Source organism: Pelophylax lessonae (assembly GCF_965119305.1).
Source record: "Pelophylax lessonae genome assembly, chromosome: 10".
Classification (NCBI taxonomy): domain Eukaryota; kingdom Metazoa; phylum Chordata; class Amphibia; order Anura; family Ranidae; genus Pelophylax; species Pelophylax lessonae.
Genome location: NC_138777.1, coordinates 241,348,310 through 241,374,528, shown reverse-complemented (window position 1 = coordinate 241,374,528; position 26,219 = coordinate 241,348,310). Strand labels below are relative to the sequence as shown.

At 55.4% G+C, this 26,219-nt stretch overlaps 1 protein-coding gene across 1 annotated transcript in view; it reads left to right on the top strand.

Moving 5' to 3' along the window:
• Window positions 1-640: 640 nt before the first annotated feature.
• The window catches only part of RNF166 (ring finger protein 166), a 39,286-nt gene continuing 13,707 nt past the window's right edge, over window positions 641-26,219 (top strand). The window contains exons 1-5 of the mRNA XM_082270588.1: window positions 641-1,031; window positions 15,114-15,270; window positions 16,008-16,120; window positions 17,277-17,391; window positions 22,115-22,222. Of these exons, the coding sequence (XP_082126714.1) occupies window positions 874-1,031; window positions 15,114-15,270; window positions 16,008-16,120; window positions 17,277-17,391; window positions 22,115-22,222 (651 nt within the window). The 5' untranslated portion in view covers window positions 641-873. The remainder of the gene's footprint in view (window positions 1,032-15,113; window positions 15,271-16,007; window positions 16,121-17,276; window positions 17,392-22,114; window positions 22,223-26,219) is intronic.

Sequence of the window (26,219 nt, the reverse complement as noted above, 5' to 3'; positions counted from 1 at the left end):
ACCCGGCTATACCTCCATGATGTACCCGGCTATACCGCCATGATGTACCCGCCTATACCTCCATGATGTACCCGCCTATACCGCCATGATGTACCCGCCTACACTCCGGATCTTATTGGATCACAGAGCCCCCTTTTTCCTCTCGGAGGCCTCAGACTGGTGGGATGGTGACACTCCCCTCCCCCTCCATAGTAATGGCAGTATATGGTTATCTCCTCCATGTCACAAAGGCTTCTGGGAGATCTGACTTGACTTTTATAATGGGGGAGGGGCTGGCACATTGGAAAACCTCTATGATTGGCCCCTCCAACCCACCTGACCACAGAAGACAGGCCACAAAGTCCATGGCCCATAATAGTTTTACAATCCATGAACTGGCAGAGTTCAGGTAGAAGTCATCCTGATAGTAAACGCCCCTAACTGGGGCCCTTCCTTGCCCTCACTTAACATGGCGGACGTCGCCTCAGAGCACAGATATTGGAGGCTACAATGAGAATATATATAAATAATCTATTTTCCGATCAAATTTCTATTTATTTCCAGTCTGCAGCTCTCCTCAGAGGTCAGTAAAGATTTGTAAAATAAAAGCCAGGTTTGCCCTTAGATAAGATGGCGGCCGCGCCTCAGTGAGGTGGGAAATGGCCATTAGTGGGAGGATTGGGGTGACTGTTGGGGTGTATTGAGCTCTCTTGTCCGCCATTCCCGGAGATAAGGACCGCCGTCCTCTCATTCTGCCCTCAGGAAGGACCGGGAGGTCTGGCGGGTTTCCATGGTGACGCGTGTCGCCGCGCAGTGACGTCAGCAGGCCCGGGGTGATGACGTGCAGTGTTTATGTCCCGCTGCAGCCGCTGAGGTGACGGTGCCGCGGCGGTCATGGCAATGTTCCGGAATTTGGTGGCCTCAGCCCAGCACCGGCAACACCAAAACCCGGCCGTCCCGTCCTCCGCCGACAGCCTGGAGGCCCAATACGGCTGTCCGATCTGCCTGGAGGTTTACCACAAGCCGGTGGCCATCGGCAGCTGCGGACACACGTGAGTGCGGGGGGGGGGGGAGGGGACACAGGGGCCCCACCGGGGGGGAGGGGACACAGGGGCCCTACCTACTGGAGGGGGAGGAGACACAGGGGCCCTGCCTACTGGAGGGGGAGGAGACACAGGGGCCCTGCCCACTGGAGGGGGAGGAGACACGGGGGCCCTACCTACTGGAGGGGGAGGAGACACAGGGGCCCTGCCTACTGGAGGGGGGGAGACACAGGGGCCCTGCCCACTGGAGGGGGAGGAGACACGGGGGCCCTGCCTACTGGAGGGGGAGGAGACACGGGGGCCCTACCTACTGGAGGGGGAGGAGACAAGGGGGCCCTGCCTACTGGAGGGGGAGGAGACACAGGGGCTCTGCCCACTGGAGGGGGAGGAGACACAGGGGCCCTGCCCACTGGAGGGGGAGGAGACATGGGGCCCTGCCCACTGGAGGGGGAGGAGACACGGGGGCCCTGCCTACTGGAGGGGGAGGAGACACAGGGGCCCTGCCCACTGGAGGGGGAGGAGACACGGGGCCCTACCTACTGGAGGGGGAGGAGACACGGGGGCCCTGCCCACTGGAGGGGGAGGAGACAAGGGGGCCCTGCCTACTGGAGGGGGAGGAGACACAGGGGCTCTGCCCACTGGAGGGGGAGGAGACACAGGGGCTCTGCCCACTGGAGGGGGAGGAGACACAGGGGCTCTGCCCACTGGAGGGGGAGGAGACACAGGGGCCCTGCCCACTGGAGGGGGAGGAGACATGGGGCCCTGCCCACTGGAGGGGGAGGAGACACGGGGGCCCTGCCTACTGGAGGGGGAGGAGACACGGGGGCCCTGCCCACTTGAGGGGGAGGAGACACGGGGGCCCTGCCTACTGGAGGGGGAGGAGACACAGGGGCCCTGCCCACTGGAGGGGGAGGAGACACAGGGGCCCTGCCCACTGGAGGGGGAGGAGACACAGGGGCCCTGCCTACTGGAGGGGGAGGAGACACGGGGGCCCTGCCTACTGGAGGGGGAGGAGACACGGGGGCCCTACCTACTGGAGGGGGAGGAGACACGGGGGCCCTGCCTACTGGAGGGGGAGGAGACACGGGGGCCCTGCCCACTGGAGGGGGAGGAGACACAGGGGCCCTGCCCACTGGAGGGGGAGGAGACACGGGGGCCCTGCCTACTGGAGGGGGAGGAGACACGGGGGCCCTGCCTACTGGAGGGGGAGGAGACACGGGGGCCCTGCCCACTTGAGGGGGAGGAGACACGGGGGCCCTGCCTACTGGAGGGGGAGGAGACACAGGGGCCCTGCCCACTGGAGGGGGAGGAGACACAGGGGCCCTGCCCACTGGAGGGGGAGGAGACACAGGGGCCCTGCCTACTGGAGGGGGAGGAGACACGGGGGCCCTGCCTACTGGAGGGGGAGGAGACACGGGGGCCCTACCTACTGGAGGGGGAGGAGACACGGGGGCCCTGCCTACTGGAGGGGGAGGAGACACGGGGGCCCTGCCCACTGGAGGGGGAGGAGACACGGGGGCCCTGCCCACTGGAGGGGGAGGAGACACAGGGGCCCTGCCTACTGGAGGGGGAGGAGACACGGGGGCCCTGCCTACTGGAGGGGGAGGAGACACGGGGGCCCTGCCCACTGGAGGGGGAGGAGACAAGGGGGCCCTGCCTACTGGAGGGGGAGGAGACACAGGGGCTCTGCCCACTGGAGGGGGAGGAGACACAGGGGCCCTGCCTACTGGAGGTGGAGGAGACACAGGGGCCCTGCCCACTGGAGGGGGAGGAGACATGGGGCCCTGCCCACTGGAGGGGGAGGAGACACGGGGGCCCTGCCTACTGGAGGGGGAGGAGACACAGGGGCCCTGCCCACTGGAGGGGGAGGAGACAAGGGGGCTCTGCCCACTGGAGGGGGAGGAGACACAGGGGCCCTGCCTACTGGAGGTGGAGGAGACACAGGGGCCCTGCCCACTGGAGGGGGAGGAGACATGGGGTCCTGCCCACTGGAGGGGGAGGAGACACGGGGGCCCTGCCTACTGGAGGGGGAGGAGACACAGGGGCCCTGCCCACTGGAGGGGGAGGAGACAAGGGGGCCCTGCCCACTGGAGGGGGAGGAGACACAGGGGCCCTGCCCACTGGAGGGGGAGGAGACACAGGGGCCCTGCCCACTGGAGGGGGAGGAGACACAGGGGCCCTGCCTACTGGAGGGGTAGGGGACACAGGGGCCCTGCCTACTGGAGGTGGAGGAGACACAGGGGCCCTGCCCACTGGAGGGGGAGGAGACATGGGGTCCTGCCCACTGGAGGGGGAGGAGACACGGGGGCCCTGCCTACTGGAGGGGGAGGAGACACAGGGGCCCTGCCCACTGGAGGGGGAGGAGACAAGGGGGCCCTGCCCACTGGAGGGGGAGGAGACACAGGGGCCCTGCCCACTGGAGGGGGAGGAGACACAGGGGCCCTGCCCACTGGAGGGGGAGGAGACACAGGGGCCCTGCCTACTGGAGGGGTAGGGGACACAGGGGCCCTGCCTACTGGAGGGGGAGGAGACACAGGGGCCCTGCCCACTGGAGGGGGAGGAGACACAGGGGCCCTGCCTACTGGAGGGGGAGGGGACACAGGGGCCCTGCCCACTGGAGGGGGAGGAGACACAGGGGCCCTGCCCACTGGAGGTGGAGGAGACACAGGGGCCCTGCCTACTGGAGGGGGAGGAGACACAGGGGCCCTGCCCACTGGAGGTGGAGGAGACACGGGGGCCCTGCCTACTGGAGGGGGAGGAGACACGGGGGCCCTACCTACTGGAGGGGGAGGAGACACGGGGGCCCTGCCTACTGGAGGGGGAGGAGACACAGGGGCCCTGCCCACTGGAGGGGGAGGAGACAAGGGGGCCCTGCCCACTGGAGGGGGAGGAGACACAGGGGCCCTGCCCACTGGAGGGGGAGGAGACACAGGGGCCCTGCCCACTGGAGGGGGAGGAGACACAGGGGCCCTGCCTACTGGAGGGGTAGGGGACACAGGGGCCCTGCCTACTGGAGGGGGAGGAGACACAGGGGCCCTGCCCACTGGAGGGGGAGGAGACACAGGGGCCCTGCCTACTGGAGGGGGAGGGGACACAGGGGCCCTGCCCACTGGAGGGGGAGGAGACACAGGGGCCCTGCCCACTGGAGGTGGAGGAGACACAGGGGCCCTGCCTACTGGAGGGGGAGGAGACACAGGGGCCCTGCCCACTGGAGGTGGAGGAGACACGGGGGCCCTGCCTACTGGAGGGGGAGGAGACACGGGGGCCCTACCTACTGGAGGGGGAGGAGACACGGGGGCCCTGCCTACTGGAGGGGGAGGAGACACGGGGGCCCTGCCCACTGGAGGGGGAGGAGACACAGGGGCCCTGCCCACTGGAGGGGGAGGAGACACAGGGGCCCTGCCCACTGGAGGGGGAGGAGACACGGGGGCCCTGCCTACTGGAGGGGGAGGGGACACGGGGGCCCTGCCTACTGGAGGGGGAGGGGACACGGGGGAGAGAGATAATGCAGGGAGGAGCGGTCAGGAAAGGGTTAAGGGAGGGATCGGGGGATGGTGGGAGAAATAATTCGATCCTCGGATCCCCTCTGGAAATGTTGGATTGGGAAGTTTTATCTCCGTCCTGTGAGAGCGCAGCGCTGTGTTCTGGGTCCGCTAACTCCTCCCCCTTCTATTATATTGGGGGAACTTCGCTGTTTTCTTATTTTTTAATTAAAAAAAGAGAATTTTTTTCCGTAATAATTGTGTTTGTGAGACGGCTGCAGAAAAATCACTGCAACTTCTCCATTTCATTCTCTGGGGCTATAATGATTGGGGCTCTCAGTACATTTCTAGCAAAAAATTAAAGAAATGGGCGTGGTCCTTAAATGGTTAATGGAAGGAAAGAAAATATTTTTTCTCTTACGTCCTCCGACAGTCGCCGCCTCTTCATATTCGTCACATATGGGGTATTAGACTTTGCTCCGAAGGAGTAGCTAGGCAACAGAATATGTTAACATTAAAGCTTTAACATATCCCACCCTCAAGGGGTGGTCCCCTCAGTCAATACCCTCCTACTTCCTGCAACCATATCTCAGTTTCAATGTCTAGCTTGTCAGGAGTGGCTGGCTCTCTCTGTGCTGGGGCTTTGTGCCCCAGACTCTTTCTTCTTTTTTGATTTTTTGTTTGAGTTTTTTCTCTACCTTTACTTAGCTGTTCTTTTTGTCAGCATTAGTTAGTTCTTCTGATGAAGAGGATCATGCGGACTGGGTCTCGGGCTGATCCCCCTGGTCGCAGGTCGTGGGTCAGTGGCTTCCCAGTCTGCCATCGAGCGTTCAGCCAGGTAACGCTCCTGGCACGGTGAACGACCCATCCCTGTTCGGTGCAGGGATGATTGGTGAGGTGGCTACCTCACTGGACGCTGTGCGGTTTCTTAACCCCCATTCTGTGCGTCTTGTATGCGACTCTCCCTGCCTCATGTGCAGCGGCTTGTTCGCCTGTGCGGGTCCCCCACGCCATGGGATGCTTCCTTTGGCCGCAAGGTTCTTAGTGCGGCGATTTCCTAGGGTCCCTTGTTGGGGACTCCTGGCTGTTGGGATAGTTTTTTATCCCCTGGTTTTTTGTCTTTTCCTGGGTTGTTGCTCCTGTTGAGCACTTGTTTTTGCTGTTGCCCAGCTGGTTTCCTTCCTTTGGTAAGGTTCCTTTCTTTGATGTGGAGACTGCGTTGCCTTTTCGGCGCGGATGCGTTTCCCACCCCTCATGTTTGCACTGCTTTGGGACGTCCCCATATGTGACGAATATGAAGAGGCGGCGACTGTCGGAGGACGTAAGAGAAAACGGAATTTTTGTAAAATCTTACCTGTAAAATTCCTTTCTCTGAGTCCTCCGACAGTCGCCGCCCCCGCCCCTCTTTTGGGGTTTGGTTGTATACTCTACTGCTATTCCACTAAAACTGAGATATGGTTGCAGGAAGTAGGAGGGTATTGACTGAGGGGACCACCCCTTGAGGGTGGGATATGTTAAAAGCTTTAATGTTAACATATTCTGTTGCCTAGCTACTCCTTCGGAGCAAAGTCTAATACCCCATATGTGACGAATATGAAGAGGCGGCGACTGTCGGAGGACTCAGAGAAAGGAATTTTACAGGTAAGATTTTACAAAAATTCCGTTTTTTTTTTTTTTGCTTTAGAACCATTTTCATTTATTTTTGTATTCGGATATTATTATATTATTATTATTATTATTATTATACAGGATTTATATATTATTATTATTATTATTATTATTATTATTATTATTCAGGATTTATATTATTATTATTATTATAATATTATTATATTATTATTATTATACAGGATTTATATTTTATTATTATATTATTATTATTATTATTATATTATTATTATTAATAGGGATTTATGCTGCCAGCAGTGTGCACAGCACTATATCTATATAGAGACTGTACAGCTACAATACGAGGGGGGAGGGTTCAGGGCCCCCCCAGAGATGGTGATGTCTTCATCCTCCATAATGGCGGTCGGGGTCTCATTCCCCTCAGTGATTGGATAAGCACTCTGGGAGGAGCATCCTCTGTACCCTGGAAACATATCCCAGCTTTATTTATTTTTTTCCTATCTTTGCTATTTTGTTCCTGTGAGATCTCCAATCACCTGCCGGACTGGGGGATGGGCTGGGTAATATGGATCCAGAGGGCCCCCCAGTCTGGCCAGCGAGTGCATGCAGACCACAGCTCTGTGCTAGGTCGGCCTCGGCATAGCCCCACCAGACAGGGGGGAGGGCTGGCCTGCGAGTTAAACGTCTCACAAGGGGCTCTTACAACCTGGCCTCGGCCCGAGTCACAGCATTTCTCCTGGCCAACAGCCCCCACATTACGATGGAGGGGTGTCCCGTCAGGAGGGGTGTCCCGTCAGGAGGGGTGTCCCGTCAGGAGGGGTGTCCCGTCAGGAGGGGTGTTGAAGTTACTGCTGACCGGGTTTTTCCTGATGCACAGCAGGGGGTTGAGCAGGGTTCCCTTCCCTGGCACCCTGGGGGTTGGTGACCGGGTAGTTCAATTCTCCTGCGCTCAAGTGCAGTACATGGGAAGAGAGAGGAAAGTTTCCAACGGGCTTGGATGGGTAGGACTTTGGATGGGTAGGACTTTGGGTGGGTAGGATTTAGGATGGGTAGGACTTGGGGTGGGTAGGACTTTGGATGGGTAGGACTTTGGATGGGTAGGACTTTGGATGGGTAGGACTTTGGATGGGTAGGATTTAGGATGGGTAGGACTTGGGGTGGGTAGGACTTTGGATGGGTAGGACTTTGGATGGGTAGGACTTTGGATGGGTAGGACTTTGGATGGGTAGGACTTTGGGTGGGTAGGATTTGGGGTGGGTAGGACTTTGGATGGGTAGGACTTTGGATGGGTAGGACTTTGGGTGGGTAGGACTTTGGGTGGGTAGGACTTGGGGTGGGTAGGACTTGGGGTGGGTAGGACTTGGGGTGGGTAGGACTTGGGATGGGTAGGACTTGGGATGGGTAGGACTTGGGGTGGGTAGGACTTGGGGTGGGTAGGACTTTGGGTGGGTAGGACTTGGGGTGGGTAGGACTTGGGGTCTTGCTGCCACCTCAGGACCAAGGGTATCCGATACAAACTGGAAAAAATAACAAAAAGAGGGGCGCACCGACCCAGTGCATCACCGCTAAAACCATTCATATCAATAGTAATACGTATAAAATATACTCAGAAGACGTGTGACTGACACTCAGACATAATCAATCAATCAATCAATATAAAGTCTCCAAGGTTTCGAGGGTGAACCCCCCTTCCTCAGAGCCATAAAATGCAGCTCCATGCAGGTCTCTGCCTCCAGCATCACGCAGTGCCTGGGTACCTTGGAGACTTTATATTGATTATGTCTGAGTATATTTTATACGTATTACTATTGATATGAATGGTTTTAGCGGGGATGCGCTGGGTCGGTGCGCCCCTCTTTTTATTATTTTCCAGTTTAGTGACACGGGCAGGAATGTCCTCTGGGCTCCCTGCGTCAGTTGTTGGCTGGAGGAGCGGATAGTTTTAGCATCTGCGGGTCTCACGCGGCCAGAGCCGGCCACAAATTTAGGCCGCGGCTTTATGGCCTACTAGTCTAAAACTACACGAGGCGGCCGCTGCGCTGAAGTCGCTGCCTCCCGCTTGGGCATCTGCCTTCCCCTCCGCTGCCCGCGGGTGCTCGGCTCTGTTGGGGCTCGCATCCAAGCGGCTGAGTGCCCACAAAAATTTAGGCCGCGGCCTGCTAGGCCATGTAGTAAGCTTGGCACCTACCTTGGAAGGGGTGGAGCTGTGGGGGCGCTTCATTTTTTGACAGCCTTGCTACCATTAATGTGTGGGGCACCTGCCCCTTTTAGTGCTGCGGGGCCATCAGGGTACCCTGTCTGTACTTCCGCGTCATGACGGACGGCCCCTTTTAAGGGGGCTATTTCCTGTTATGCCCTTTATGGAGGGCTCCGAGGACGACCCTCTTGTTTTTTTTGCGGGGTCCAGTAGGTGGTCCATTCGTGGGCCCTTGGTCGGCGTCCCCTTTGCGGGATGGCAGTTAGCGACCTCCCCTGATTGTTATGTTTTCGGGATGAGCTCAGTCTATAGGGACCCTACTGGGTCTGCGTCCGCTCACCCGGAGTGATCAGTGAGGAAGTTTCCTTTGCTCCTCGAGCGCGCATGAAAAGGCGCTGGTGGATGCACTTTAAAAATGGAGGTTGCGGCTGATGCTGCGTCTGAGGCGCCGGTCCCTTTTGGCACCCACAGTCCCTCCAAAGTGGCGAGGGTGTTCCATTTCCGCTTACTTTGACAACATTGTCAGAAAACATTGGGGTTCTCCAAACTGCCGGGGTTCCTAAGCACTTTTGCTTGCGGTGTCCTGATGAGGATTAGCTGCGTGAAAGGGGGACGGTCCCAGCTGTGGGGGGACGGTCCCAGCTGTGGGGGGACGGTCCCAGCTGGTGGGGGACGGTCCCAGCTGTAGGGGGACGGTCCCAGCTGTAGGGGGACGGTCCCAGCTGTAGGGGGACGGTCCCAGCTGGTGGGGGGACGGTCCCAGCTGGTGGGGGACGGTCCCAGCTGGTGGGGGACGGTCCCGGCTGTAGGGGACGGTCCCAGCTGTGGGGGACGGTCCCAGCTGTGGGGGACGGTCCCAGCTGTGGGGGACGGTCCCAGCTGGTGGGGGACGGTCCCAGCTGGTGGGGGGACGGTCCCAGCTGGTGGGGGACGGTCCCGGCTGTGGGGGACGGTCCCGGCTGTGGGGGACGGTCCCGGCTGTGGGGGACGGTCCCAGCTGGTGGGGGACGGTCCCAGCTGGTGGGGGGACGGTCCCAGCTGGTGGGGGACGGTCCCAGCTGGTGGGGGACGGTCCCGGCTGTAGGGGACGGTCCCGGCTGTAGGGGACGGTCCCAGCTGTGGGGGACGGTCCCAGCTGTGGGGGACGGTCCCAGCTGTGGGGGACGGTCCCAGTTGTAGTGGAATCAACAGTTTCCAGGGTAAATCTCCCTTCATTCTGGTTGAGGAGTCTCCGGCCTTTAACCATTTGACGACTGCCGCACGATTATTTACGTCGCCAATCAGCCCCTTACAGGCAAAGCGACGTAGGGCTACATCGCTAGCCTGTAAGGGTTTTGGGAGCGAGCGCGCCCCCGCGCAGTCACGGACCCCCCCCCCCCCCCCCGCACGTGTGCCCGGCGGACCCGATGTCCATGACAGCAGGAGAAAGGCAGGCGACTGATGTAAACAAAGCCGCCTGTCATTCTCCCCTGTGTAAGAATGGAGATCAGACAGTTCTACTATGTAGGACCGTTGATCTCTGTTCTTACACTAGTAGCCACAGCCAATCACAGTTAGAATCACGCCCCTAGGACACACTTAACCCCTCCCTCTCCAATACAGTTAACCCCTTCACTGCCAGTGTCATTTTTACAGTAACAGTGCATATATATAGCACTGATTACTGCAGTAATGTCACTGGTACCCCCAAAAGTGTCAGTTAGGGGTCCGATCTGTCCGCCGCAATGTCGCAGTCCCGTAAAAAAAATCGCAGATTGCCGCCATTATGCGTTAAAAAAAACAACAAAAATGACAAAAATTTGTTGTAAACGCAATCATTTTTGCGCAAACCAATCAAAATACGCTTTTTGCGATTTTGGGGAATTTCATATAAAAAAAAATGTGAAAAATATTGTTATTTTTGCAAAATTGTTGCTCTTTTTTTATTTATAGCGCATGATCAAAACATTGCACAGGAGATCAAATACCACCAAAAGAAAGCTCTGTTTGTGGGAAAAAAGGACGTTAAATTTTATTTGGGTACAGCGTCGCATGACCGCGCAATTGTCTGTTAAAGTCACGCAGTGCCGGATCGCAAAATAGGCCCTGGTCAGGAAGGGGGTAAAATCTTCCGGGGCTTAAGTGGTTAAATATCCAGCTGATAGGAGGGCGGAGGCTCTGGCCCGCCATATGTTCACTGTGGCTGGTTCGGGAGTTACTATTGCCTTGGTGTAGCAAGGTCTGTGAGTGGGCTAAACTTTTACCCCGGGACCTGGAGGGGAAACTGCTGCCCCCTATCTTGCGGATCTGGCAGGTCAGTTGGTCCAGGGGTTACAGTTTGTCTGTGAGGCCTCTTAGGATGCGGCTCCTTTTGATTTCTAGACTGTCTGTATCAGCAGTGGTCCATCGGCGTATTATCTGTGTGAAATGCTGGTCTGCAGACCGGACTTCTAAGGTCTTATCTGATCTCCCCCTTGTAGGGGTCGCCTGTTTGGAGCTTCCTTGGATGACATTAAGGGTCTCACAGGGGGAAGAGCACTCTTCTTCTTCCGCAGGCCACCAAGGGCAAGGAGCCCCATCATAGGCGTTGGCCATTCTCCTCGGCTTATAAGAGGCCTTTTCGTCTCTCAGGGTCTCAAGACAAGGGATCAAAAGTCAGGGCCTCCACCGAAGGTTCCAAGAGGACCTTGGCTGGCAAGCCACAAGCGGTCTCCTCCACCTGCGGACAAGGCTGCTTCTTTCCCGTATCTGGGGTGGGGGGACCTCTTTGCTGGTTTCCATATCCATGGACCTCCCTGGTATAGGACACACGGGTCCACAAAGTTAGTCGGTCAGGCTACGAGATTAAGATCGGTCTTCTCTTCCCGAAAGGTTCTTCCCTTCCAACCTGCACTTGTCCCCAGATCACTTACAGGTCTCTTTGTGGTAGTACAAGACTTGTTCCTTCAAGGGGTGATTTGTTCCGATTTCAGAATGTAGGGGTTTTTACAGTTCCCAGGAAGGAAGGCGAGGTACGTCCAATTCTGGACCTCAAGGCCCTCAACTGCTTGTGTGAGTACAGAATTTCCACGTGGAGTCCATTCACACGGTAGTGGTGTTCCTACGGTGAGGGGGGGGGGGGGGGGGGATTGCTTCTCGCTTCTATCGACATCAAGGACGTCTATCGACACATTCTGATCTGTGCCGCTCACCTCTGATGTGTGCCGCTCACCACTGATCTGTGCCGCTCACCTCTGATCTGTGCCGCTCACCTCTGATCTGTGCCGCTCACCTCTGATCTGTGCCGCTCACCTCTGATCTGTGCCGCTCACCTCTGATCTGTGCCGCTCACCTCTGATCTGTGCCGCTCACCTCTGATCTGTGCCGCTCACCTCTGATCTGTGCCGCTCACCTCTGATCTGTGCCGCTCACCTCTGATCTGTGCCGCTCACCTCTGATGTGTGTCGCTCACCACTGATGTGTGTCGCTCACCACTGATGTGTGCCGCTCACCACTGATGTGTGCCGCTCACCACTGATGTGTGCCGCTCACCTCTGATGTGTGCCGCTCACCTCTGATGTGTGCCGCTCACCTCTGATGTGTGCCGCTCACCTCTGATGTGTGCCGCTCACCTCTGATGTGTGCCGCTCACCTCTGATGTGTGCCGCTCACCTCTGATGTGTGCCGCTCACCTCTGATGTGTGCCGCTCACCACTGATCTGTGCCGCTCACCACTGATCTGTGCCGCTCACCTCTGACCTGTGCCGCTCACCTCTGATGTGTGCCGCTCACCTCTGATGTGTGCCGCTCACCACTGATCTGTGCCGCTCACCTCTGACCTGTGCCGCTCACCTCTGATGTGTGCCGCTCACCACTGATCTGTGCCGCTCACGATCCTGTGGGTGAGGAGCATTATCGGTTTGTGGCACTGACCTTTCATCTTGCCTCCGCTCCTCGGGTCTTCACAAAAGTGTTGACTCCGGTGTTGGCATTGTGTGAGTCAGCGGGGGATGGTGGTACTGGGGTACCTAGACGATCTTCTGTGAGTGGAGTCTCCGACTGCTCTGATGGACAACTGGAGATTGCTCTGAGAACTCTGATGGAGTTTGGTTGAATTCTGAACCTTCAGGAGTCGGCTTTTGGTTCTGTCCACCAAAATTGGACTATCGGGGTCTGACTCTGGACTCAGCCTCAGCCAGCGCGTTTCTTCCTCTGGATAAACTCCAGACATTGCCGGAGGCAATTCATCTTCTGCTGTTCCTGCATGCAGTGCTGGGCCTGTTGGTGTCCACCATCCAGGCGGTCTGTTTGCAAAGTTCCACTCAAGATTCTGGTGACATGGGACAAGGATCCACGGTCTCTCTAGAGGTGACTTCGTTCTCTGGCACGTCGACAAGGAAAATCCTTTCTCCCCCTGTACTGGACGGTTGTCACCACGGATGCCAGCGTGCCCGGGTGGGGAGGCGTCCTCAGCACAGATGTGCTCAGGGGGTCTGGACTCTGGCATGTTCTGAAAATCCGATCGATCCGCCTTTGTCTGGCTCATTTGACAATTGGTCTTCAGGGGTGTCCGGTACGAATTCATTTGGACAACAATGCCACGGTTGTGGTCCATCACCAAGGGGGCACAAGAAGTGTCCGGGTGGCTCCATAAGTGGCCGGCATTCTAAGGTGGGCTGACTGATTCATTCCAGACCTCTCAAATTCTACTGACACTGGGCAGGAAGGGGGGTAACATCAGGGGCAATCAAGGGGTTAAATGTGTCTAACAATATGTAATGTATTCGGCTGTTACGGGGGATCTGGTGGCTTTCATTCCCTGCTTAGCAGAGATCCGGTCACTGATCACAGATCAGCAGAGATCCGGTCTCTGATCACAGATCGGTATTGTATACAGCAGCAGAGATCCGGTCTCTGATCACAGATCAGCAGAGATCCGGTCTCTGATCACAGATCGGTATTGTATACAGCAGCAGAGATCCGGTCTCTGATCACAGATCAGCAGAGATCCGGTCTCTGATCACAGATCAGCAGAGATCCGGTCTCTGATCACAGATCGGTATTGTATACAGCAGCAGAGATCCGGTCTCTGATCACAGATCAGCAGAGATCCGGTCTCTGATCACAGATCAGCAGAGATCCGGTCTCTGATCACAGATCGGTATTGTATACAGCAGCAGAGATCCGGTCTCTGATCACAGATCAGCAGAGATCCGGTCACTGATCACAGATCGGTATTGTATACAGCAGCAGAGATCCGGTCTCTGATCACAGATCAGCAGAGATCCGGTCTCTGATCACAGATCAGCAGAGATCCGGTCTCTGATCACAGATCGGTATTGTATACAGCAGCAGAGATCCGGTCTCTGATCACAGATCAGCAGAGATCCGGTCACTGATCACAGATCGGTATTGTATACAGCAGCAGAGATCCGGTCTCTGATCACAGATCAGCAGAGATCCGGTCACTGATCACAGGTGGTCCCTGTCTGGCGGTGGGGGGGTTGGGGCGGTCTCTGTCTGGCGGTGGGGGGGGGGGGGGTTGGGGTGGTGTCTGTCTGACGGGGGGGGATTAGGGCGGTCCCTGTCTGGCGGTGGGGGGGTTGGGGCGGTCCCTGTCTGGAGGCGGGGATTGCAGTAAGTCCCCTCCCGCCCCTCTCTTGCCTTGTAGAAGGATAAAGAATGTTCAGGTTTTTTCTCCCTGTGCTCCCCTCTCTGTGTAATATTTGAGCTCCTATGGATGTAAATTGGGGGGGCTGATATCCGGGGTTTATTCTGCTTGAATTTATATCCGGGGTTTATTCTGCTTGAATTTATATCCGGGGTTTATTCTGCTTGAGTTTATATCCGGGGTTTATTCCGGGGGTTTATTCCGGGGGTTTATTCTGGGGTTTATTCCGGGGGTTTATTCCGGGGGTTTATTCCGGGGTTTATTCCTGGGTTTATTCCTGGGGTTTATTCCGGGGTTTATTCTGCTTGGATTTATATCCGGGGTTTATTCCTGGGGTTTATTCCTGGGGTTTATTCCTGGGGTTTATTCCGGGGTTTATTCCTGGGGTTTATTCCTGGGGTTTATTCCGGGGTTTATTCCGGGGTTTATTCCTGGGGTTTATTCCGGGGTTTATTCTGCTTGGATTTATATCCGGGGTTTATTCCTGGGGTTTGTTCTGGGTGTTTATTCCGGGGTTTATTCTGGGGGTTTATTCCGGGGTTTATTCCTGGGGTTTATTCTGGGGTTTATTCCGGGGGTTTATTCCGGGGTTTATTCCTGGGGTTTATTCTGGGGTTTATTCTGGGGTTTATTCTGGGGTTTATTCTGGGGGTTTATTCCGGGGGTTTATTCTGGGGTTTATTCCGGGGGTTTATTCCGGGGTTTATTCCTGGGGTTTATTCCGGGGGTTTATTCCGGGGTTTATTCTGGGGTTTATTCTGGGGGTTTATTCCGGGGGTTTATTCCGGGGGTTTATTCCGGGGGTTTATTCCGGGGGTTTATTCTGGGGTTTATTCCTGGGGTTTATTCCAGGGGTTTGTTCCGGGGGTTTATTCTGGGGTTTATTCCGGGGGTTTATTCTGGGGTTTATTCTGGGGTTTATTCTGGGGTTTATTCCGGGGGTTTATTCCTGGGGTTTATTCCGGGGGTTTATTCCTGGGGTTTATTCCGGGGTTTGTTCCTGGGGTTTATTCCGGGGTTTGTTCCTGGGGTTTATTCCGGGGTTATTTCCGGGGGTTTATTCTGCTTGGATTTTGCTGCGATGTTCCCGTTTCTCCGGTGAGTCTCCTTCGGCCGGCCTATCGGTTGATGGCCCAGCTGTTCTTCTCTTGCAGGTTCTGTGGGGAATGTTTGCAGCCGTGTCTCCAGGTGCCGTCTCCTCTCTGCCCGCTCTGCCGGATGCCTTTCGACCCAAAGAAGGTGGAGAAAGCTTCCAATGTAGACAAACAGCTCTCTTCATACAAAGCTCCCTGCAGAGGATGCAGTAAGAAGGTAAATCCTGCACTCCGGTGTCCATCAATGTCTGTGAGGAATTCTATTATTCCAGACTCACATCTCTGCCAAATCTTTATTCTGCTCCCCTCCCCCCCCCCCCCCACCGGGGGACACTAAGCACTCATCCCTGGATATGGGGGGTCTGAGAATTCTCCCCTCCCCTCAATCTTCATAGTCCGACAGCACACCTCTGCCTTCCACCTACCGCTAAACATCGGGGGCCACACTGCCTCAGAGGGCCCCATTTCATCTGTAAACTATTGGATGATGTTTGGTGAATGTCAGATTCAAGCAATGTGCAACTCTGCACATAAGACCCCACCACTTTGAGACCACTCCTCCCCCCCCCCCCACCACATTGAGACCGCTCCCACCACCACCACTTTGAAACACCCACCCCCACCACCCTTTTGAGACCCCCCCCCCCCCCCCGCCACCACCATCACTTTGAGACCACTCCCCCCCCCCCCCCACCATCACTTTGAGACCACTCCCCTTCCTCACCACCACTTTGAGACCACTCCCCTTCCTCACCACCACTTTGAGATCACTCCGCCCCCTTTCCTCCCTCCACTGCTTGTACCTCTGTCACCATTCAGGTCTCCCATCCCTGTAGGATCTGAAGCCTGGCGTTGGCTGTGATTGGTGGGTGTCAGGTGAGCCGTCCTCCATGATGAATCTCTCCTCTCCTTGCACTGTCTGTGTGTTGATTGTCGGATTTCTTTCCTCCTCAGGTGACTCTCGCTAAGATGAGATCCCACATTTCCTCGTGTGCCAAGGTGCAGGAACAGATGGCCAACTGCCCAAAGTTTGTCCCCGTTGTCCCAACGTCTCAGCCCATTCCCAGGTACCGATCCCAGAACATTCTATACCTCCAATAGGAAAGCAGTATTACAAGGAGGGCTCAGCAGACAGCCAGGAAAGCAGTATTTCCAAGGAGGGATCAGCAGACAGCCAGGAAAGCGGTATTTACAAGGAGGGATCAGCAGACAGCCAGGAAAGCAGTATTTCCAAGGAGGGATCAGCAGACAGTAGGGAAAGCAGTATTTCCAAGGAGGGATCAGCAGTGGCAGCCAGGAAAGCGGTATTTACAAGGAGGGCTCAGCAGACAGCCAGGAAAGCAGTATTTCCAAGGAGGGATCAGCAGACAGCCAGGAAAGCAGTATTTACAAGGAGGGATCAGCAGACAGTAGGGAAAGCAGTATTTCCAAGGAGGGATCAGCAGTGGCAGCCAGGAAAGCGGTATTTACAAGGAGGGCTCAGCAGACAGCCAGGAAAGCAGTATTTCCAAGGAGGCCTCAGCAGACAGCCAGGAAAGCAGTATTTCCAAGGAGGCCTCAGCAGACAGCCAGGAAAGCAGTATTTCCAAGGAGGCCTCAGCAGACAGCCAGGAAAGCAGTATTTCCAAGGAGGCCTCAGCAGACAGCCAGGAAAGCAGTATTTCCAAGGAGGCCTCAGCAGACAGCCAGGAAAGCAGTATTTACAAGGAGGGATCAGCAGACAGCCAGGAAAGCGGTATTTACAAGGAGGGCTCAGCAGGCAGCCAGGAAATCTCTGTAATGATTTTGCACAGAGCAGCCCGGATTTTCTTCTCAGGTCCCTCACCAGCGCTCCTGGCTCCTCCCTCCTGCTGAGTGCCCGCCCCCACAATAAGCCCCTTGCTATGGGGGCACCCAGGCGAGTCTCAGTTCCTTCTGTCCATTTAGACACAGAGCTGCAGCCCCGCCCCCTTTCTCTCCTCATTGGCTCGCTGACTTTGATTGATAGCAGTGGGAGCCAATGGTGCTTTGCTGCTCTCTCAGCCAATGAGGAGAGAGAATCTCAGGTAGCCAAATCTCTCATGTAACATGGCTGGATTGAATTTCATGATTGATAATCTCTGTTCTCCTGTAGATTATCTCTGATTGATAATCTCTGTGTTCTGTAGATTATCTCTGATTGATAATCTCTGTTCTGTAGATTTCAGTGATTTCTCAGTAATAATTTGTAATTCTCTGTCTCAGTAATATTCCAAACCGCTCCACCTTTGTGTGTCCTTACTGCGGGGCCCGGAACCTCGACCAGCAGGAGCTCGTCAAACATTGCATGGAGAACCACCGGAGCGACCCCAACAAAGTGGTACGTCCCGAAACCTGAGGGTACAGTCACTGACAGACAGGGGGGGTATCCTGTACAGTCACTGACAGACAGGGGGGGGGATCCTGTCCAGTCACTGACAGACGGGGGGGGTGGGGATCCTGTCCAGTCACTGACAGACGGGGGGGGGGGATCCTGTCCAGTCACTGACAGGCGGGGGGGGGGGATCCTGTCCAGTCACTGACAGACGGGGGGGGGGGGGATCCTGTCCAGTCACTGACAGGTGGGGGGGGATCCTGTCCAGTCACTGACAGACGGGGGGGGGGGTCCTGTCCAGTCACTGACAGACGGGGGGGGGGGGGATCCTGTCCAGTCACTGACAGACGGGGGGGGGGGGGGATCCTGTCCAGTCACTGACGGGGGGGGGGGGATCCTGTCCAGTCACTGACAGACGGGGGGGGGGGTCCTGTCCAGTCACTGACAGACGGGGGGGATCCTGTCCAGTCACTGACAGACGGGGGGGATCCTGTCCAGTCACTGACAGACGGGGGGGGATCCTGTCCAGTCACTGACAGACGGGGGGGGATCCTGTCCAGTCACTGACAGACGGGGGGGGATCCTGTCCAGTCACTGACAGACGGGGGGGGGGATCCTGTCCAGTCACTGACAGACGGGGGGGGATCCTGTCCAGTCACTGACAGACGGGGGGGGGGGATCCTGTCCAGTCACTGACAGACGGGGGGGGGGGATCCTGTCCAGTCATTCACTGACAGGCGGGGGGTATCCTGTACAGTCACTGACAGACAGGGGGGGGGGGATCCTGTGCAGTCACTGACAGGCGGGGGGGATCCTGTGCAGTCACTGACAGGCGGGGGGGATCCTGTCCAGTCACTGACAGGCGGGAGTCACTGACAGGCGGGGGGGATCCTGTCCAGTCACTGACAGGCGGGGGGGGGATCCTGTCCAGTCACTGACAGACAGGGGGGGGGGGGGATCCTGTCCAGTCACTGACAGACAGGGGGGGGGGGATCCTGTCCAGTCACTGACAGACAGGGGGGGGGGGATCCTGTCCAGTCACTGACAGGGGGGGGGGATCCTGTCCAGTCACTGACAGACAGGGGGGGGGGGGGATCCTGTCCAGTCACTGACAGACAGGGGGGGGGGGATCCTGTCCAGTCACTGACAGACGGGGGGGGGGATCCTGTCCAGTCACTGACAGACGGGGGGGGGGGGGGGATCCTGTCCAGTCACTGACAGGTGGGGGGGGATCCTGTCCAGTCACTGACAGACGGGGGGGGGGGTCCTGTCCAGTCACTGACAGACGGGGGGGGGGGGGATCCTGTCCAGTCACTGACAGGGGGGGGGGGGGGATCCTGTCCAGTCACTGACGGGGGGGGGGATCCTGTCCAGTCACTGACAGACGGGGGGGGGGGTCCTGTCCAGCCACTGACAGACGGGGGGGATCCTGTCCAGTCACTGACAGACGGGGGGATCCTGTCCAGTCACTGACAGACGGGGGGGATCCTGTCCAGTCACTGACAGACGGGGGGGGATCCTGTCCAGTCACTGACAGACGGGGGGGGATCCTGTCCAGTCACTGACAGACGGGGGGGGATCCTGTCCAGTCACTGACAGACGGGGGGGGGGATCCTGTCCAGTCACTGACAGACGGGGGGGGATCCTGTCCAGTCACTGACAGACGGGGGGGGGGGATCCTGTCCAGTCACTGACAGACGGGGGGGGGGATCCTGTCCAGTCACTGACAGACGGGGGGGGATCCTGTCCAGTCACTGACAGACGGGGGGGGGGGGGTCCTGTCCAGTCACTGACAGACGGGGGGGGGGGGTCCTGTCCAGTCACTGACAGACGGGGGGGGGGGTCCTGTCCAGTCACTGACAGACGGGGGGGGGGGGTTCCTGTCCAGTCACTGACAGACGGGGGGGGGGATCCTGTCCAGTCACTGACAGACGGGGGGGGGGATCCTGTCCAGTCACTGACAGACGGGGGGGGGGGATCCTGTCCAGTCATTCACTGACAGGCGGGGGGTATCCTGTACAGTCACTGACAGACAGGGGGGGGGGGATCCTGTGCAGTCACTGACAGGCGGGGGGGATCCTGTGCAGTCACTGACAGGCGGGGGGGATCCTGTCCAGTCACTGACAGGCGGGAGTCACTGACAGGCGGGGGGGATCCTGTCCAGTCACTGACAGGCGGGGGGGGGATCCTGTCCAGTCACTGACAGACGGGGGGGGGGATCCTGTCCAGTCACTGACAGACAGGGGGGGGGGGATCCTGTCCAGTCACTGACAGGGGGGGGGGGGATCCTGTCCAGTCACTGACAGACAGGGGGGGGGGGGATCCTGTCCAGTCACTGACAGACAGGGGGGGGGGGATCCTGTCCAGTCACTGACAGACGGGGGGGGGGGATCCTGTCCAGTCACTGACAGACGGGGGGGGGGGGATCCTGTCCAGTCACTGACAGACGGGGGGGGATCCTGTCCAGTCACTGACAGACAGGGGGGGGGGGGATCCTGTCCAGTCACTGACAGACAGGGGGGGGGGGGGGATCCTGTCCAGTCACTGACAGACGGGGGGGGGGGGGGATCCTGTCCAGTCACTGACAGACGGGTGCAGAGAGCAATGGCGGCTCTCATGTTTCTTTGTTTTGCTTTAAAGCTGAATGTAGAGTGAACTCTGCAGAGCAAAACGGCTTCTCTTAAAGGCCAAGTTCACCTTTTCCAGAGCAAAGCCGGTGCAATACCGGGGTCTCCGATACTGAAAATCTCTGCGCCTTTCTGTCAAATGATCATTTACCGCTTGCTGCTGCATCTCAAAGATGTACAATGACATTGCAGCCTCCCTGCACTACATCATGGGTCCTAGTATGTGATTCGCACACGCCGATCACCGGCCGGGCCGTGATTGGTCACTGCACACACTGATCACCGGGTCCTGGCCGTGATTGGTCACTGCACACGCCGATCACCGGCCGGGCCGTGATTGGTCACTGCACACGCCGATCACCGGCCGGGCTGTGATTGGTCACTGCACACGCTGATCACCGGGTCCTGGCTGTGATTGGTCACTGCACACGCTGATCACCGGGTCCTGGCTGTGATTGGTCACTGCACACACTGATCACCGGGTCCTGGCTGTGATTGGTCACTGCACACGCTGATCACCGGGTCCTGGCCAGTGATTGTCCGCTGAATCCTGATGATTGGCTCTGATCTTCCCTGAACACCGAGCCGTGTTCAGTGACCGGATCCGCTAATCAGGGAATGAAAACCAGGAGATCCCCAGTAAAGGCCGAATGTATATTTAACCCCTTCATCGCCCTAGATGTTAACCCCTTCCTGCCCAGTGTCATTAGTACAGTACAGATTTCTGATCACTGTAATAATGGCTCTGGTGGCAGTCAGTCCCTTCCCCCTCCTAGTGTCAGATTGCTGCAATATGTCACTAATTGCCACCGTTACTATCCCAGTACATATCCCATATATAGATAGATTATAATCTCTATCTATTTTTGTTTTATGTAATAAAAAGCCGCAGAGGTGATCCAGAACCACCACAAGAAATCTCTTACCAGAGACGCAGTGACGTATAGCAAACATGGCCTGGTTATGAAGGGGGGTGAAACCTTCTGGAGCTGAAGAGGTTAATGTTGTTTTACCTGGGTCCCCTCAGAAGCCTGGCCCACCCCTGGATGTTTAACCCCTTCCCCCAGCCAGTGTCATTAGTACAGTGACAGTGCATATTTTTAGCACTGGTCCCCAAAATGTCCGATTGTCCACTGCAATATCGCAGTCCCACTAGAAGTCGCTGATCGCTGCCATTAGAAGTCAAAATAAATAAATAAAAAGTCCATAAATATATCCCATAGATTGTAGAGGTTTGTGGTAACCAATCAATATATTTTTATTGGGTATTTTTTATCAGAATACATATTGGCCTTCGTTTATGAAGAAATTTTGATTCTACATTTTTGTTTTATTGGATATTTTTTTGCAGAAAATAAAAAATGTGTTTTTCTGTTTTTTTTTTTTTCTAATTTCTAGTGGAAAAAAAAAACTGCAGAGGCGATGAAATACCAACAAATCAAAGCTCTATTTGTGGGGAAAGAAAAAATTGTATTTGGGTTCAGCGTCGCACGACCGCGCAGTTGTCAGTTAAAGTAACGCAGTGCCGTATTGCAAAAAATGGCCTGGTGATGAAGGGGGGTAAATCTTCCGGAGGTCAGGGGGTTAGGTAAAAGATAGGGAATTTTGTTTTCCAGCATGTTTTAAAGCACAAAAATCTGCTTTATCTGCCATACACCCCCCCCCCCCCCCCTCTGGGCACCACTTGCTATTGTGTTGAATGATGCCCAATGTCAGATCTCAAACCTCAACCAACGCCACGTCTGTGGGATGAATTGGAAGGATTGGGATCTTTTCATCCAATGTTGGTATCGGGGGGTCACAAATTCCCCCAAACACTCGAAAAATCCTGCTGAGATCCTTCCAGGAAGCATGGCAGCCATGTGGGGGGGGGGAGGGGGGAGACAGCTCCATATTAATGGGCGTGGTTTGGAAATGTGATGCCCAGCAAACTCCTATAGGAGTGTATTGGTCAGGTGACATCCTCTTGGCTATATATATAATTATATACAGGAGGCTACAATGAAACATGTCAGCAATGTTCTCATGTTTGGTGCACCGGTGACTGGACTGTATCTCCGATCCCTGAACTTATGGTGACAACACTCCATCTTCACTTCCAGGTGTGCCCCATCTGTTCAGCCATGCCGTGGGGGGACCCCAGCTATAAGAGTGCCAATTTCCTTCAGCATCTTCTCCACCGACATAAATTCTCTTACGACACATTTGTGGTATGTAACACTTTACACTTCTTTGGTTTTTAATGTTACGTCATGTGACCGGATATAAACACAAAGGTGACCCTTCCTGTGACCGGAAATAAACACAAAGGTGACCCTTCCTGTGACCGGAAATAAACACATAGGTGACCCTTCCCGTGACGGGATGTAAACACATAGGTGACCCTTCCCGTGACGGGATATAAACACAAAGGTGACCCTTCCTGTGAGAGGGATGTAAACACAAAGGTGACCCTTCCTGTGACGGGATATAAACACAAAGGTGACCCTTCCTGTGACCGGATATAAACACAAAGGTGACCCTTCCCGTGAGGGGATATAAACACATAGGTGACCCTTCCCGTGACGGGATGTAAACACATAGGTGACCCTTCCCGTGACGGGATGTAAACACAAAGGTGACCCTTCCCGTGACGGGATGTAAACACAAAGGTGACCCTTCCCGTGACGGGATGTAAACACAAAGGTGACCCTTCCCGTGACTGGATGTAAACACAAAGGTGACCCTTCCCGTGAGAGGGATGTAAACACAAAGGTGACCCTTCCCGTGAGGGGATATAAACACAAAGGCGACCCTTCCCGTGACGGGATATAAACACAAAGGTGACCCTGTGACCGGATATAAACACAGAGGTGACCCTTCCCGTGACGGGATGTAAACACAAAGGTGACCCTTCCCGTGACGGGATGTAAACACAAAGGTGACCCTTCCTGTGAGAGGGATGTAAACACAAAGGTGACCCTTCCCGTGAGGGGATATAAACACAAAGGCGACCCTTCCCGTGACGGGATATAAACACAAAGGTGACCCTGTGACCGGATATAAACACAGAGGTGACCCTTCCCGTGACGGGATATAAACACAGAGGTGACCCTTCCCGTGACGGGATGTAAACACAGAGGTGACCCTTCCCGTGAGGGGATGTAAACACAAAGGTGACCCTTCCCGTGAGGGGATATAAACACAAAGGTGACCCTTCCCGTGAGGGGATATAAACACAAAGGTGACCCTTCCCGTGACCGGATATAAACACAAAGGCGACCCTTCCCGTGACCGGATATAAACAGAAAGGCGACCCTTCACGTGAGGGGATATAAACACAAAGGTGACCCTTCCCGTGACGGGATATAAACACAAAGGTGACCCTTCCCGTGACGGGATATAAACACAAAATCGACCCTTCCCGTGAGGGGATATAAACACAAAATCGACCCTTCCCGTGAGGGGATATAAACACAAAGGTGACCCTGTGACCGGATATAAACACAAAGGTGACCCTTCCCGTGACCGGATATAAACACAAAGGTGACCCTGTGTCCGGATATAAACACAAAGGCGAACCTTCCCCTGACGGGATATAAACACAAAGGTGACCCTTCCCGTGACGGGATATAAACACAAAGGTGACCCTTCCCGTGACCGGATATAAACACAAAGGTGACCCTTCCCGTGACCGGATATAAACAAAAAGGTGACCCTTCCCGTGAGGGGATGTAAACACAATGGTGACCCTTCCCGTGACCGAATATAAACACAAAGGTGACCCTTCCCGTGACCGGATATAAACACAAAGGTGACCCTTCCCGTGAGGGGATGTAAACACAAAGGCGAGCCTTCCCGTGAGGGGATATAAACACAAAGGTGACCCTTCCCATGACCGGATATAAACACAAAGGTGACCCTTCCCGTGAGGGGATGTAAACACAAAGGTGACCCTTCCCGTGAGGGGATGTAAACACAAAGGCGACCCTTCCCGTGACTGGATATAAACACAAAGGTGACCCTTCCCGTGAGGGGATATGTTAGCTCAATCTCGTCAGGAGGCAATTACAAGATGATTTATGACCCCTCAGTCCCAACTCCCCCTGTGTAGTGAATTCTCTGTCTGCTGGCCAGGAGATGCGACGACAGATAGCAACTTAAGCATAGCATAGACACATCTAGTTTATTTCAAGTTTCGCTCACACATTTAAAGGAAATTTGGGCAGCAAAACCCTGTTTAAACCAGTTACAATTCATGGGTCAACTTATCAATAGAACATATCTCACAGAAACAATACATGAAAAGGCCCTTGTGTTCCCATACATCTCTGTCAAAATTGTGTTTTGTGGGAAAGCCGCTCCGTCTGTGTTCAGCTGTCTGATGTGTTAATGTAAGCAATTGTCAATTGTGTTCAGGTGTTGTCTGTCGTCAATATGCAAAATACAACTGCCAAGTGTCAAAGGATATATGAATGAGGTGTGTTAGTCTGACTCGTTAATATGTAATTGCAAGTGGCCACATTCCATTGGAAAGTGGGCATGAGCTGAAATGTATTATAAAATATAATATTTCAGTAACGCACATTGATACACTCTTTCAACCCAACCTTTGATCCCAACCTTATTCATAAGGGTGGGGTCACCTAGAGTCTGTGAATAGCACTATGTACCCTCCTTGGATATATATATCCAACTATGAGTCCCACATGATAGTAACCATCCTTTAATGAGCTGGACATTCTTGACTTACCTGGGTTGTGTTATTGTATGAGTGCATGTCATATTATTGGTAACTGACTTGCACAAAACAAGTGACATTACATTCTAAAGTGTATGTAGGCTGGCGACTTGGTTGTGTGCACATAGGGATATAACTTCTTAGAATTCTATCAAATCAAAAACAGACATGTTCAATGGGGAGGGCCATAGCTGTTACGCTGAGCGCTCCGGGCCTCCTGCTGGCCTCGGAGCGCTCACAGCGTATGCCTCCAGGCAGCACTCCAGCGTCTCGGCGTGTGCGTCCCTGCTCTCTAGGGCGCGCGCGCGCCGGGACTCTTAGATTCAAAGGGCCAGTGCACCAGTGATTGGTGCCTGGCCTAAAGTGGTTATCAAGGGTTAAGGTTTGTGAGAGGTAGTGCTGACTTAATTAGGCTTCACCTGTGCACTACCCATAAATACCTTCTCCTCCCACAGCTTCCTGCCGGATCTTTGTGCCTTGTGCCTTTGAGAAAGCGTTCCCTGCTGTGTTTGTTTGCTTTGCCTGTTGCCGAACCCGTTGCTACCGACTACTCGCCTTTGAACCTTTGCTGCCTGCCCTGACCTCTGCTACGTCCGACTACGCTCTTGCCTACTCCCTGTGTACCACGCCATATCACCACGACTGGGCTGATCTACTTCCCTGGGCGGAGTTCTCCTACAACTACAAACAATCCTCTGCTTCTAACAAGTCTCCTTTCTTTGTAGTTTTTGGCCATCATCCTCTTCCACCTCTGCCACAGTCTCCCACTCCTTCTTCTGTACCTGCCGTTGACAGTCTTGTACAGGACTTTTCCTCCATCTGGCGAGAAACCCACGCTGCTCTCCTCAAGGCTTCCGCCCGTATGAAGGTTCAAGCTGATAAGAGACGCAGATCTCCTCCGGAATTTCGCCCGGGTGACAAGGTGTGGCTCTCCTCTAGGTACATCCGATTTAGGGTCCCAAGTTACAAGTTGGGCCCTCGTTTCTTGGGACCCTATAAAATCAAGAGTCGTATCAATCAAGTTTCTTATCAGCTCCATCTTCCTCCCTCCCTCCGAATCCATAACTCCTTCCATGTTTCCCTTCTTAAACCTGCTGTCTTTAACCGTTTTTCTCCCAAGCTTGTTTCTCCCACCCCTGTCGCCGGTACCTCCGATATATTCTCTGTCAAGGAGATCTTGGCGACCAAGATCTCCCGGGGGAAAAAAATTTTTTTGGTCGACTGGGAGGGCTGCGGTCCTGAGGAGAGGTCATGGGAGCCGGAGGAGAACATCCTGGACCGCAGTCTCATCCTCAAGTTCCTCGGTACCAAAAGGAGAGGGAGACCAAAGGGGGGGGGTACTGTTACGCTGAGCGCTCCGGGCCTCCTGCTGGCCTCGGAGCGCTCACAGCGTATGCCTCCAGGCAGCACTCCAGCGTCTCGGCGTGTGCGTCCCTGCTCTCTAGGGCGCTCGCGCCGGGACTCTTAGATTCAAAGGGCCAGTGCAC